The sequence below is a fragment of the Pelophylax lessonae genome (assembly GCF_965119305.1).
Source record: "Pelophylax lessonae genome assembly, chromosome: 9".
Taxonomy (NCBI): Eukaryota; Metazoa; Chordata; class Amphibia; order Anura; family Ranidae; genus Pelophylax; species Pelophylax lessonae.
In genome coordinates, this window is record NC_138776.1 from 140,819,468 (window position 1) to 140,835,421 (window position 15,954).

The 15,954-nt window shown below is 39.8% G+C and overlaps 1 protein-coding gene across 1 annotated transcript; it reads left to right on the top strand.

The window, feature by feature from the left end:
- Window positions 1-640: 640 nt before the first annotated feature.
- Window positions 641-15,764, top strand: LOC309564514 (beta-microseminoprotein-like). Its single transcript, XM_082269146.1, has 4 exons — window positions 641-750; window positions 6,411-6,516; window positions 8,176-8,275; window positions 15,342-15,764. Exons 1-4 carry the CDS (start codon window positions 718-720, stop codon window positions 15,469-15,471), a joined length of 369 nt encoding a protein of 122 aa, XP_082125272.1. The 5' UTR covers window positions 641-717; the 3' UTR covers window positions 15,472-15,764.
- The last annotated feature ends 190 nt before the right edge of the window (window positions 15,765-15,954 follow it).

Below are 15,954 nucleotides of genomic sequence, written 5' to 3' on the forward strand. Positions count from 1 at the left end.
TGTACCCTGGTTGCCATCCTTCATGCTTGTGTGATTTGCTGCCTCTGCAGTCAGTGCTCCTCCATGTGTTACTGTGTCCATGTGGTCAAAAGACTCTTTGTACACCTTGCTATGATTTGTTGTTTTCAGTTGCATTGCATTTTTGTATTACTACTAAATATAGATATTTGCAGCCTGCTTTTTGTCCATTTATATGAATCAATTATGGTGAATGCATACACGCACTCCTTATAGATTTTTGTGGGGGGGTCTAGTTGTTGCTTCAAGTCCTAGTTTGGAGCACCAAGTGGTGATGATCTTGGTTGTTGCTATAGGTCTGTGTGTGAAGAAAAAACATTTGTTCTGGTTTTGGTTAGTCGAAAAACAAAGACTTAAAGTCAGATTAAACTTGGGCTCCACTGCAGACCACATTTTCAAACATTAGTACTGGTGGGAGCACAATGGACACACCTGTTCAAGGATTTAAGCCTTGTTATTTCTCTGATTGCACAACTATATTATTTTATTGCAAACCACAGGCACACAAATGTTCCCAAGTATGTTACAAATTGACACTGGCACCCAAACACCACTTTGTCAATACATGTCCTTCTCTATTTATCTGACAATCACAACGTCATGTATATTCCTTAATCCTCTCTGTACACTCACTGGTGTGGCAAACAATTTCTCACCATCATTCATACTATATAAATGGTAAAGTGTGAATGATCAGAGATGGGCCCCTGCAAGAACAGTTGTGCAAAAATGGTGAGTCTAATGGTTTTTGAAGTAGATCTAAACTGAATGACATTTTGTTTTTAATCAATCATTTTTTTTTTTAATAATGATTTTCACTTTTTTTGCATCTCAGTACTGCTAATCCTTTGCCATCTTGCTCCAGCGGGAGCTGCACATCATTGCTTAATACCAGCACACCAATTTGGACAACAGTGGACCATACTTGTACAATGTGGTCTTCACAGGGGGCAGATGTGACTGGGTGAAAATGCAGGAAAGCACTGGGGTTGATTTATTAAAATTAAAAATTGTAAAAAATCAGCTGCACCAATGCAAAATCTGGTGCAGCTGTGCATGATAGCTAATCAGCTTCTAACTTCAGCTTGTTCAATTAAGCTTTGACAATAAAAACCTGGAAGCTGATTGATTTCTATGCAGAGCTGCACCTGATTTTGCTCTCTTCAGTTTCAGTAAATCAACCCCAAGGCTGGCAATACGTGTTCAATTTTCTGTTAGATTTACCAAAAAACATATAATATGAGGTCAAAACTAAACATCACTTTCAATTGTATCCAATTAGGCAGGCCTTTGTACTACATAGCTGAAGGTAAAGGCTAAAGGCAAATTTTGACATTACATTTGGTTTAGACTTTAAATTGAATAAATGGCAGCCCTGTACATACGTATTCCATAATGGTCAGGACTAAAAAATATCAGTTTAAAATACATTTTTATTTTAGTCAGAAAAAATATGAAATAATTTATTTTAATATTTTGCATTTTATTTAAAAGCAGGAGCAGCTCTTGGCTCCTTTCCACATATTGCAGGCTCCAGTGACAAATTTACATACAATAGTGTAAGTGAATGATTCATCCCAGTCATAGGATGCAGCCTATTGCTTTGGGGTGTGCACCTAGGGTTGCCACCTCATCGATTTAAACCAGGACAATTATTAATTAAACAGGTTCTGAGGCTAATATAATGCACATAAGGCACTAAGTGAGTTTAATTACCACTTTAAGCAGCCAAGGTTCCTGTGTAATTAATGTGTGTCCTGGTTTAAATGGATGAGGTGGCAACCCTATGTGCACCCCAAAGCTCAAACACACATGCGTGTGTATTATTTTATATATACACACGCCTAATAATTAAATAAATACATTTTTACTTATTAAAACATTTAATGATCCCCTTAGTAACAGAAGGAAAATAAATGGTAATGCCTGAACACAAGTTTGCAACTTTGACATGTGTTAGTAAAACTTTACATATCATTGCAACTACTTTGTGTATCCAGGTGAATTATACTGTGGTTTTTTTTCAGGACAAATTGGGCTTTCTTTTGTTGGTAAATGGTAATGAATATTTCCTGATTTGTTTTTTATTAGCAAGGAAAACTGGCCCAAAATAGTAAAAAAAAAATATATATTATTTTTTAAATTTAGCTGTGTATTTCTTGCTATTGCTGTAACTTGCCACCAAAGAACAACCCAAAATAAATTCTCCTGCTCCTGGCGATTGTAGAAATACCTCACATGTGTATGGTATTTGTTGTTTGTACCCATAGTAGGGCTCAGAAGCAATAGTACACAATTTTCTTTTTTCTTTTCAGAAACTGACTGATCACTGTGATAACCAATCAAAGGTCTTCACAGTTGTCAGGTGACCAGGAACTGGTACAAAATTTGTATTATAAGAGTATATTAAAAAAAATACCAAGCATTGAGATGATATGGCTTTCAGAACCTTTTTGTAAAACTGTGTATGTATTTTATAGAATTTACTCTTTAGAATGATGAAACAGAACACTCAAGGTCATAGACTTACTTACCTAAGTACTTTCTGTGAGTAAGGGATCTGGATTTAACAGTGGTTCCCAGCAACCTGGCCCAGGTCCCTCCCTGCTTCTTCTCTAGATGGAATATGCACATACCTGTCTATTAGACTCCACCATATTGTGCAACAGATACTCAAGGCCGAGGCCCAACCTCTTCACAGTACTCACAAATTCCTGGCCTAGAGGCCTGTTTTCCTAAAAAATTAAACCCCTCACGCCCGTGCTATAGCCGAAAGATGGCTACAACACAGGCTTAGTTTGCCAGGGGGGCATTCATGGACGTCCTCCTGTTTATCACGCTGCCCGCGTTCCCCCTGCAGTGTCCTTAGGACTTAGCTGATTAGAGATCGGGGTAAAGGGCCAATCACAGTGGAAGCAGAAAGTGAAAAATATTGTTGTTGATTTTCAGAATTGTCGCTCCTTTTTTGCTTATAGCGCAAAAAAATAAAAATCTGACAGGGGGTCAAATACCACCAAAAGAAAGTTCTATTTGTGGGAAAAAGGACATCAATTTTTGTTTGGGTACAGCATCGCATGACCGGGCAATTGTCAGTTAAAATAAAGCAGCGCCGAATCGCAAAAAATAACCTGGTTAGGAAGGGGGAAAATCTTCCAGTCCAGAACTGGTTAAATTAAAAGCAGTGAGTTAGTATATCAGTGAGTGGTGGTGGACGAGAGAGAGAGAGAGAGAGAAAACGGGGAGGCCTGTTCTGAGTGGAACCTGTCCTGTTAAACCTCTGCATGGTCTTGGCCACCATGCTGCAGATCAGTTTCAGGGTCTTGGCAATCTTCTTATAGCCTAGGCCATCTTTATGCGGAGCAGCAATTCTTTTTTCAGATCCCCATAGAGTTCTTTGCCATGAGGTGCCATGTTGAAATTCCAGTGACCAGTATGAGAGAGTGAGAGCGATAAAACCAAATCTAACACACCTGCTCCCCATTCACACCTGAGATCTTACACAGTTACATAGTAGGTTAGGTTGAATAAAGACAATAGTCCATCCAGTTCAACCTGTGTAGGTGTGTGTGGCCATAATCATTTCCCATACCCCTGAATGTTTGGATCCTTGAGGTGTACATCCAAGAGTCTTTTTAAAATAGCCATACTCCCCGCAGTTACTACCATTTGTGGTAGAGAATTCCACAGTCTAGTAGCCCTTACTGTAAAGAACCCACTGCGTAGCCTGAGGTTAAAATGCTTCTCCTCTATTCGCATTGTATGGCCTCGTGTCCTCATGCATTCCTTGTGACTGAATAGTTTTTTTATTTGTTTTTATTGTTTATTTTATTGTTTTTCTATGTTGGGATCACCGTTGAGGTATTTATAAATCACTATCATGTCCCCTTTCAGGCGTCTCCTCTCCAGGGAGAATAAATCAAGCACTTGTAAGCGCTCTTCATAATTAAGGTCCTCCAATGCCCTAATCAGTTTAGTTGCCCTTCTCTGGACTCTCTCCAGCTCCAACACATCCCTTCTGAGGACTGGCGACCAAAACTGGACAGAATACTCCAGATGTGGTCGGACCAGTGTTTTATAAAGTGGTAGGATTATAGTTTTATCTCTGGAATACATCCCCTTCCTTATGCATGCTAATATTCTGCCGGCTTTGGCAGCTGCAGCTTTACATTGCATACTATTGCCTAGTCTATCCTCTACTAAGACCCCCAGATCTTTCTCCATTTTTGATTCCCCCAGAGTTTCACCCCCTAAAGTGTATTGTGCTTTTAACACTTGAAACACTAACGAGTCACATGTCACTGGGGAGGGAAAATGGCTATTAATAATAAAATGTTCTACAAGCTGTACACTCACTACTTTACATTGTAGCAAAGTGTCATTTCTTCAGAGTTGTCACATGAAAAGATATAATAAAATATTTACAAAAATGTGATGGGTGTACTCACTTTTGTGAGATACTGTACGTATGTTTATATGTTTCGATTTATTTATATATTATTGTATTATATTGATCTATTCATACTTGAAGTATATCTATTGGCTTTTTTATATAGATGTGGGATGGATTAGAACCTTGTCATTTTTTTTTTGTTGCTTCCATTCCTATTAAGGAGAATTCCCCCCAGAGACACAACAGTGAGGAGTTTGTTTATAAAGAACTTGAGTAGCCATTTGCCTAGTGAAAGTGCATGTACGTTCGTTGTATGTGAATGGGAGAAAAAAAAAAAAATTTTTAGGCTATATCCTTTGCATTTCAATTGAAAATGGTTGTTTTTAACCACTTGCCGACCGCCGCACGACTATTTAATGCGGCGGTCAGCCCCTCACAGGCAAAGCGACATAGTACTACGTCGCCAGCCTGTGAGGGTCTCGGGAGCGAGAGCGCGCCACCGGAGGCGCGCTCCCGCGCGGTCACGGACCCACCGCGTGTGTGACTCGCGATCGTCAGTGGAGAGGGAGAAAGGCAGGCGGCTAATGGAAACAAGCCGCTTGTCATTCGCCCCTGTGTAGGAATAGTGATCATACGGTTCTACTATGTAGGACCGTTGATCACTGTTCCTACACCTCAAGCCACAGCCAATCACAGTTAGAATCACGCCCCTAGGGACACACACAGCCCCTCCCTCTCAAAAAAGTTAACCCCTTCGCTGCCAGTGTAATTTTACAGTAACAGTGCATATTTATAGCACTGATTACTGTAGTAATGTCACTGGTAACCCCAAAAGTGTCACAAATGTCAGTCAAGGGTCCGATCTGTCTGCCGCAATGTCGCAGTACCGCAAAAAAAAATCGCAGATCGCCGCCATTACGCGTTAAAAACAAAAATGACAAAAATCTTTCCCTTTGTTAGTAAACTCGATAACTTTTGCGCAAACCAATCAAAATACGCTTTTTGCGATTTTTTTTTTTTTACCAAACATATGTAGCATAAAAAATTGACCGAAAATGTTAAAAAATTTAGATTTTTACATTTTTTTGCCGAGAATTTCATATAAAAAAAATGTGAAAAATATTGTTATTTTTGCAAAATTGATGCTCTTTTTTTGTTTATAGCGCATGATCAAAAAATCGCACAGGTGATCAAATACCACCAAAAGAAAGCTCTGTTAGTGGGAAAAAAAGGACGTCAAATTCGTTTAGGTACAGCGTTGCACGACTGCGGAATTGTCCGTTAAAGTCACGCAGTGCCGAATCGCAAAATAGGCCCTGGTCAGGAAGGGGGTAGAATCTTCCAGGGCTTAAGTGGTTAAATAGAAAATACTGCATTCGATACATAGAAATTTCCTATAATCCTTAGCTCCATCTAGTGGCCAAATGTGGTATTTTCTATTTAAAATCAAAAATTACCATTTGTGTTTTGCCCCATTCACACAGAACAAACATACATGCCATTTAACTGGGTGAATGGCTATGCAATATCTTTACACATATACCCCTATGTGTAAGGAAATCTTTCAAAAGTAACAAGGAAATGTCCTCCTGTACAGTTGTCATAAAAGTACGTGTCCCCATTTCCATATCAAAGGTAATAAAAGGACCCCAGGTGCATTACAGGATGTGAACACCTCCTCCCTTTGGCTTACTCATAATTTTAGTTGTTGCCTAACTTGCTTATTAAATAATCATGTGGAGAAGAGCTCCCCTGTCACAAAACTCCGCGGACCTTTGCGCTGTTTAATTAATATTCGAATCAATCAAAGACAAGGAGCTACAAACAAGGACTTTTATAAATGTCAACCTCAGTCTACCTAGCACATTGCTGTTTACTATAATAAATAATGTATACAAGTTTTCTTCCTCTGTGTGTGATAGTATGCATGTCATGTTCTTCCTCCCTGTACTGAAAGGAAAAATCATTGATGTTTATGATCGTATTTATTCATCTTTTGCAGAGGATCCCTATGACAGTATTGTTTGTGCTCGCAGTCTCAGTGGCACTGTCCAGTGCTGTCTGTTCATATGGTAGATTAAACATAGACTTTAAAACAAGAACTAAAGGTAAGTACCAGAAAATTCAAATTTTTTAACCCTGTAACTCTACTGGGTTTTACTGGCACAACCATTCACAATAAATTGCTTTCTCTGTAGAAGTAAATGCCACCATTTCCCACATTATTTGTACAGGAAAGGTCGCAGTTTTGTCATGCTTGTGCACAAGTCCCAGCATACATCATTGGAGGCAGAGAAATAAAATCGCAAATGCCTGTAAAAGAAGCTTTTTTTTTTTAGCTGCAGTGTGCATGAGCCTGATATCATTTCCAATATGCCCAAATGGTTTATCTTCTAGTTGTACTGGTGGCCACCTGCAATAAATTGTGTTTTTATATCTGCCTGAGGTTCAGCTTCAACACCACTTCCCTCTATAGTAAAGGAGGCCCGGGTACATGTCACATCACCATATTTAACCTTAGCTGATGCTTTGATAAATCAGGCCCTTTGAGTGAGACACAAGTAGTATTTTTCCCTTATATGCTCATATGTACAGCCCTTTAATAGTGTAAGGCCAATGGCAGCTTTCATTAGTAAGGACTTGGATAAGCAGTTCTTAAATTTTCTGATGCATTTGTAGGGCTGGCTCATACTGCCTGGACACTGTGCTGCACACTAAACTGCAGTGGTTTAGTGGGCAGCACCCGTCCGTTCTTGCTGCGGTGAGCTGTTGGTACTGGGCAATGTGATGTGTGCTTCAGCGAGTCAAACAGATCCCTTTTTTTTGTACCAACTTTATTTGAAGTGCACAAAAGTGATACTCCATTCATGTCTCTGTACAGCAGCATGCTCATAGCACTGCTGTACACTGACATGCGATTCAGCATGTCTACAATTTATTGCAGCTCACTACACTGCACCACTGGGGTGTGTTGCAGTGTCAGGCCCCTTTCACACATGCAGACCGTTCAGATCCGCCTGTCAGATTTTTAGACGGATCTGAACGGATGCCCCATGCATCTCTATGGGGCAGCGGATGTCAGCGGAGACATGTCCACTGACATCCGATCCGTCAAATCTGGACGGATGGAAACCCTATTTTCCATCCATCTGGCGGATTGGATGAGAATGGACAAGTGGTCCGTTCCCATCTGATTCGCCCATAGAGGACAGCGGGGACCTGTGAACCTCTGTGAAGACAGAGCTGCCACCCGCCTGCTCAGCGGGGGATTGGTGGATCAATTCCCCGCTGAGAAAAACTGAGTCCAACGGAGCAGACAGTGTGAAAGGGGCCTAAAGAGAACATATAAAAAAAACAACAACTGTTTCCTAGCAGTGACCTGTGTTCATCCAGTGCGGTCAAAGGCAGGTCACCACGCTATGGGGTTGATTTACCAAAACCGGAATGTGCAAAATCTGGTGCAGCTGTGCTTGGTAGCCAATCAGCTTCTAACTTCAGCTTGTTTAATTAAGCTTTGACAAAAAAAAAACTCAAAGCTGATTGATTTTTTTTTGCAGAGCTGCACCCAATTTGCACTCTCCAGTTTTAGTATATCAACCTCTGTGTGTGAACGGGTGCTTATCTAAGCATCAAGATGGGTTGCTGCAATTCTATTATTTAACGCTCCTTTCTAGGAAAAATTCTCCCCATCCTTTACCCTTTGCCCCAATCCCCTAACTCATCCATGCTGGAAAATTAAACTAAATCCATTATATTTCTTCTTCTAGGGTGTATACACAAGGGTGCATTTCATAAAGTGAATACCGAGTGGACTGTCAAATGTGAAGATTGTATTTGTTCAGAGAATGGGCTGTCCTGTTGCAGCAGGTATGATGCCTAATGTATGAATAAGAAATGATAATAGTTTTACTTATTGTTGCATAGACTCACAACTGAAAAGGAGTTCCTTATTCTTAAACATCTTGCCAAACCTGCCAAAAAATAAACATAGTAATTAATTTAAAAAAGATTAAATTGGTAACAAATGGTAAAAAAGTATAATTCATAATTTAGGGTTCTCCAATTGAAGTTCAATGCTACAGAACAGGGGTGTAATTAGAAATCCCAGGGCTCTATAGTTAAATATTTAATAGGCCTCCTATCAGCATGGATTCATGGTGCAGAAACCAGCAGTCAGAGTTCATATTCTTGAAACAAGGGGTAAGGCAAAAAGGCAATAGTAAGTAGTTGGAAAAATGCCCCTTGTGAATGGTCAGTTGGTGAGAAAAAAGCCTGTCAGTGGGAAGAAGAAAAACTGCCCCCACATTAGTGGTCAGGAGGAAAAATGCCTTGCTGACAGTGGTCAATAAGATTAAAGTATGTCCTATGCTCAGTGAGGAGTAAGAGAAAATGATTTCCTGATGTCAGTGGTCACTAGGAGAAAATTTAAACGAGACAGAGTTTTCTTTAATCCTATATACCTGATGGAGTAAGCTGAGGAAACAGCAAGCCCAGGATTTCTCCAATCTAAAGCATTCTAGGATTTATTTGTTGGGTTCAACAACACTTGGTGAGTGTGGCACTGAATGAGGGAGCGCATTTGATGATTTAAAGTTTGAAGAGGGGAAGAACTGTAATCATTTTATTAAGTTTTTTTTTTTGGGGGGGGTTCTATTTTTTTTAAATTTATTTAAATTTAACCTACACAAGTTGATTTGATGGACACTTGGTTATATATGGACTTGTGTTGATATATGTGTTTTTGTGTATGAGAAGGATTTGGGTAGTAAGAAGGAGAAAATGATGTCCTGGTGTCGGTGATCAGTAGGAGGAAAAAATGTCACATCCATGGTCAGTAGAAAGAAAAAATGCCTCAACATCAGTGGTAAGTAGGAGGAAAAAAAACCTCATCAGTGGTGGGAAGAAAATGTCTCATCAGTGGTCAGTAGGAGTAAATATCCAGCTGTGGCTGGCAGAGGGCTAGAGAAGGAGTCTCTTGAGAGGGGCTGGAAAGCAGTTTGCTGGGGCTGGGGGTACTACATTTTATGAGGCTGTAGAGAAAGTAGGGGGGGCAGAACTTGCAGGGGGCAGTGGGAAATAAAATTGTTAAACACCCCCCTTCCAACCCCACTTACTGTTCAGACCTGCTGTCTGCTGATTTGGTAAAGGGAAAGTAAACCCCATTCGGGACCCCCAACCCCTGGCCCTGGCCCTAGAGCTACTGCTTGGGCTGCTATGGTAGTCTGCTAAAGAAGTAGATAAATCATTCACTACGTTGAGTGTTCAGTTGTTTGGCAGGTTGACAGTATTCTTGTGCATTAATCAACAATAGCCAATTAGCAGTAAGTCTTACTATACTTCTACTGTTAAAATTGAATTACCCTAATGCAACCTTTTTCAACCAGGGTGCCCAGGCACACTGGTGTGCCTTGAGGTTTCTTCAGGGGTGCCTTGGCAAAATTCCTTAAAATTTGCCTAAAAATTTTTTAATTACACAAAGACACAGGTTTTCATTGTGCACCTATACAACCTTCTAGCTGTCAGCGACGTAATGACCTGGCATCATCCGTTAATAAGGAGGATGTCAGTCACCTGCATAGCATTCTTGCTTTACCCTCCCCTGCCTCTCTCCATCAGCGTTGGGGTCACATCAGCTGAGTGATGGATAAAAACGACGGAGAAGAGAAACATTGGAATACTAGTCAGTACCAGTTTTCAAAAGTGTATTTGTTTTGGAAGAATACATCACCTCTAATGTTTGGTGTCCTACTTGTGTGGTTGTTGCTGCGTTATGTAAAATGACTAGAATAATTTTAGAATGGGGTGCCTCGAGACTGTCAGAATTTTTTTAAAGGGTGCCTTGAGACTGTCCATAATGTTTAAAGGGTGCCTTGACTGGAAAAAGGTTGAGAAACACTGCCCTAATGAATGCTTCGGATTAAGTGGAAAGTTGGAACTTTGCTTGTATGAAAGTTCTATTACAACTTAACAGGTTAACAAAGATAACTGCTTCAAACTATATCAAAGGTTGGTGGGGTGGTATGTCTCCTGTGTTTTCTGGGAATCTGCAGTTTCTACTATATTAGCTACCACTTACAAGATAGCAGTAAAAACCCAACAGGATTCCTAATCCTTCCACATTCCATACACAACTATAAAAAGGTTTTGACCTGACATAGCCTCAGTAAACTGTACATGGAGTACTGTAACCCATATTTGCTCATGGGAAGAAGTATAAGACTTAGCCAGCATAGAAGAGTCAATAAACTGGAGCTTGGAATAAATTCCAGTCGATACTCACTGATTTTATTTTTCTATGACAGCATAGCAAAAAAAGGCTGAACTTTTAAATATCAGTGCTGGATAGGTTCAGGGATTAGAATTGTTATGTGCATGGACATCTGTACACACAAACAGGCCTATGACGTCAATTCACCAGAACAACGTATCCTTGCTTTGGTTCATTTGTTGTAGTAATTCTGTTCCATTGCTTATTTTAACCACTTCTGGACCAAGCCCATTTCTGACACATGTTGTTTACAAGTTAAAATCTGTATTTTTAGCTAGAAAAGTACTTGGAACCCCGAAACATTATATATATTTTTTTTAGAAAAAATCTGGAGAATAAAATGGCAGTCGTTGCAATATTTTTTTGTCACACGGTATTTGCGCAGCCGTCTTTCAAACACCATTTTTTTGGAAAATATAAATTTCACTGCATTAAAAAAAAAACTAAACAGTAAAGTTAGCCCATTTTTTTTTGTATATTGTGAAAGATGATGTCATGCTGAGTAAATAGATACCTAAAATGTTACAGTTTAAAATTGCATACACCGGCAGAATGGCAAAAAACTACAGTCAATAAAAATCTCCATAGGCGACGCTTTAAAATTTTTTTAATGGTTACCAGTTTAACCTCACATGTGTGGTTTGAACAGGGCTTTCATTTGCGGGCGCGACTTCCATATGCGTTTTCTTTCGTGCACGAGCTCACGGCAACGGGGGCACTTTACATTTTTTTTCCAACTTATTTTATTTAATTTTTTAATTTTAGCACAGTTTTTTAAAAAAAAAATCTGATCACTTTTATTGCTGTCACAAGCAATGTAAACATCCCTTGTGACAGTAATAGGCAGTGACAGGTACTCTTTACGGAGGGATCGGGGGTCTAAAAGACCCCAGACCCCTCCACTGCACTTCAATGTATTCAAAGTGCCGAAATCTGCATTTTTGAATACTGACAGTTTTTTTAAATTTGGCGCCTTTAGCCGTCGAGTAAGCTTGTCTTGATGTTATCACGCCACTTCCGTGTTACTACATCGGAGACCCGATCAAAGCCGAATTTGGCTTAGATCGGGACTCCAACCAGCCAGGGGACATGCCGGGTGGTTGCTCGGGTCTCCCAGGTGGACAACCACTTCTCCGAGCCGACATAGAGCTACGTCAATTTGCGGTAGGTGGTTAACTACTTTAGCTCTGGCACCTTCCTAGCATTTATGCACTAGAGCTGATTATTTTAACATTTTTGCTAGGATCCTACTTATTCAGCAATAGCTATTTCATTATTTGTGGTATTGCAATACAAAAGTAATAGAAATATCATTTTAATTTAATAGACTTTGGATTTTTTTTTTTGTGGTATTCTGCTATGAAAAATATTTTATTGTCTATAAAATAAAAAATATTCTTTTCTCAACTAGTGATAGTTAAAAAAAACTGTTTATTGTATTGCTACTGTAGATGACAGTTTCATTTTAGTTTCATACTAAAATTGTGTCTCTGTTATAAAGCTCAGGGAACTGCCTTTACATGCACATGAACTTTAATGGCATCCCAGTCTTAGTCCATAGGGGTCAATATTGAGTTGGCCCACCCTTTGCAGCTATAACCGCTTCAACTCTTCTGGGAAGGCTGTCCACAAGGTTTAGGAGTGTGTCTATGGGAATGTTTGACCGTTCTTTCAGAAGTGCATTTGTGAGGTCAGGCACTGATGTAAACGAGAAGGCCTGGCTCGCAGTCTCCGCTCTAATTCATCCCAAAGGTGTTCTATTGGGTTTAGGTCAGGACTCTGTGCAGGCCATTTAAGTTCCTCCACCCCAAACTCGCTAATCCATGTCTTTATTGACCTTGATTTGTGGACTGGTCCAAATCATTTGGTGGAGGGGGGGATTATGGTGTGGGGTTATTTTTAAGGGTTTGGGCTTGACCCCCTAGTTCGAGTGAAGAGGACTCTTAGGGCATCAGCATACCAACACCTTCTGTACAATTTCATGCTCCCCACTTTGTGGTAACATGTTTGGGGATGGCCCCTTCTGTTCTAACATGACTGCACACCAGTGCATGTAGCAAGGTCCATAAAGAAATGGACGACTGAGTTTGGGGTGGAGGAACTTGACTGGCCTGCACAGAATCCTGACCTTAATCCAATAGAACACCTTTGGGATGAATTAGAGAAGAGACTGCGAGCCAGGCCTTCTCGTCCATATCAGTGCCTGACCTCACAAATGCGCTTCTGGAAGAATGGTCAAACATTCCCATAGACACACTCCTAAACCATTTAGACAGCCTTCCCAAAAGAATTGAAGCTGTTTTAGCTGCAAAGGGTTGGCCAACTCAATATTGACTAAGACTGGGATGTCATTAAAGTTTATGTGCGTGTAAAGGCAGGCGTCCCAATACTTTTGGTAATATAGTGTATAAAAACTGTGTGTGTGTATGTCTATATATGTATGTATGTGTCTTTGGGGGTGCACACAGCAGAGAGTGGAGAGGGTGCAGATAGAGAGGATGAGGAGGGTGCAGAAGAGGAAGGCTAAGTGAGCCACTCAACCAAGTCTGGTGGGTCCTTTGACGTAATAGAACGCACTTTCTGCAACTTCCCACTTTGGCTCCGGCCTGGTGCTCCTGCCCTACCCCTACCACCCCTGCGGAAGGGCCTGCCTCTTCCTCTGTCTATCATTTTTTAAATGACCCTGTGACAAAAGTCTCTAGAGAAGCGCAGTATATGTGGAAGAAGGTATATAACACCCCGCTTCAATCTGTCATTTTGGGGGGCCACTGGTCTATCACACCAGTTATAAAAAAAAATTCCGAGTAACTTTTGTCACTGCGTTAGCCGTGTTAACGCAGCTGCGTTAGCCGAGTTAACGCAGCGAAACAGGCAAAATTTCTGCAGTACCCAAATACACTATGCTTTCTATATTAAAAAGTATATTATAAGTGTATTACACCCCTATATACTGCACACCAAACAATAGTACACCTATACCAGTCCTTAAAAGGACTTTTGTGGACCTAGCTAGCAATTTGTGTCACTAACAGTCTGTCCCTGCTCCACACAGCAACGTCTCCCTACACTGACAATATTAGAAAGTATATTATAAGTGTATTACACCCCTAAAATACTGCACACCAAACAATAGTACACCCATACCAGTCCTTAAAAGGATTTTTGTGGACCTATTAGCTAGCGATTTGTGTCACTAACAGTCTGTCCCGGCTCCACACAGCAACCTCTCCCTACACTGACGAAAGGCAGAATGTAAAATGGCAGCCAAATCAGGTCTATTTATAAGGTAGGGGGTATGTCCATGTGCTGAAATGTCTCAATTGGCTGTCCTGTACCACTTGATGGATGTGTCATGGGTCAAAGTTCTTCACAATGTAAAATAATATGGCGGTCGCGAACATTGCCATATGTTCGCATGATCGGCGAACAGCGAACTAGCAAAGTTTGCCGCGGACCGCAAGGCCATCTCTATTTGCACGTTTCATTTATGTCCCTAAATGTCTTTTATATGCATACCTTGTATAGCTTGTCTCTAAAATAGGAATTAAAAAAAGCTCTTGAGAAAAGTGACTTACCTATTCCACAGTGAGCAATCAGTACCCCTGATGTTTCACCAACCCCCCCCCCCCTCAAAAAAAAAGAAAATAACATTGTAAAAAAAGAAAACATAGGAAGGCCTCAATTACATGGGGCATACTACAGCGTACACCTTGTTTACCTGCAAGGGGATGCAAAGGTGTTCCATGCATCCCTGTACAGGCAGTCCCATTTATGTCAATTGGGAAGCAGTGGCTGCACAGACAAAACTACTGCTCTCTATTTAACTTTTGTACATCACAGATTCCTGCACTACATATACTATATTGTACATGACACATTCCTGCACTATAAGTCATTAATCGCCCCCAATAGTAGTATAAATAAAACAATTCCAGTATATATATATATATCATAGTTTGAAGGCGCTATAACTTTCATGCAAGCTAATCAATATACACTTATTGGGATTATTGGGATTTTTTTTTATCAAAGACGTGTAACAGAATACATATTGGCCCAAAATTTATGAAGAAATTTGATTTTTAAAATTTTTTATTGGATATGTTTTATAGTAGAAAAAATTGTGTTTTTTTTTTTTTTTTCAAAATGTTTGGTCTTTTTTTCTTTTATATTGCAAATGATTAAAAAAAAAAACAGTAGTTATCAAATACCACTAAAAGAACGCTCTATTTATGTGAAAACAATTATATAAATTTTGTTTGGGTACAGCGTTGCATGACCACGAATCAGTAGTTAAGTAGCGCAGTGCTGAATAGCAAAAAATGGTCTGGTTATGAAGGGGGTAAATCTTCTAGAGCTGAAGTAGCAATAGGAGTTGAGAATGTTCATTTAGCTGAATAAGGTTTAGCATTTAGTGAATAGGGTGAAGCTGTATTTGCTTTGATCATCCAATCAAGTGCAAGCAAAACTCCTGTTTCTTTTTGGTTTTCCTTGTTGGATATTTAAAGTGAACACCATTCCATTTCATTCAATAAGTAAAGTGATCATCCACTCTTCACTTTAAAAATGTACTTTCCAAAAAGAGCACTCTCTACTCCTTTAGTAAATCAAACTTATTGTTTATACATTGTTGTTGAGTAACATTTCTCTTCTCTTCTTTGACAGCGCTCCTATGCCAGCTGGTTTTGACAAAGAGGCATGTAAGTTGATGTTTGATGAGGAATCATGTACCTACAAAGTGATCCGAAAAGATGACCCATCCATTTCATGCGAGTACAAATCAATGAAAGGTTGAAAGATCCGAATGCAGAGCTTCAATATACCAGAAGACATTGCACACCTAGATATTAGCTACAAGACTAGAATTCCGCATTTCCAGACAAAAATCACTTGCCTTACGATAAATAATATATTTTCATTCTTGTTCTTCTTAACAATGTGCAGTACTGTAAAGGTGCAATGGTATTCTTCAACAAATAACACTGTAATAATACATATTTTAAAATGATCTCTAATGCTGCTACATTTAAATTTTCATCTTGTATTTTCTGTAGTGAATACATTCATATAAAGTAATGGCAACAACAATGTTTGTGTCCCTTTAAGCTCTGTTTTCGTCACAAACCTATTTCTACAGGAAATGAGAATGTTCTAGAGCTAAGAAATTACAAGAGATGTGGTTGCAGGACCATCATTGGAAATTATGGGGCCCCATACAGTCTACCTGACAGGGCCCCCCTCCCCTGCTCAGTGGGACTGTCTTTACTACGGTGTGCTA

What these genes read in the sequence shown, in the direction of transcription:
- LOC309564514 (XM_082269146.1), top strand. Translation starts at nt 718, where the DNA reads ATGGGCCCCTGCAAGAACAGTTGTGCAAAAATG. An exon ending in AGAACAGTTGTGCAAAAATG is followed by an intron (nt 751 to 6,410) that starts GTGAGTCTAATG and finishes CATCTTTTGCAG; the next exon opens with AGGATCCCTATGACAGTATT. An exon ending in GGGCTGTCCTGTTGCAGCAG is followed by an intron (nt 8,276 to 15,341) that starts GTATGATGCCTA and finishes CTTCTTTGACAG; the next exon opens with CGCTCCTATGCCAGCTGGTT.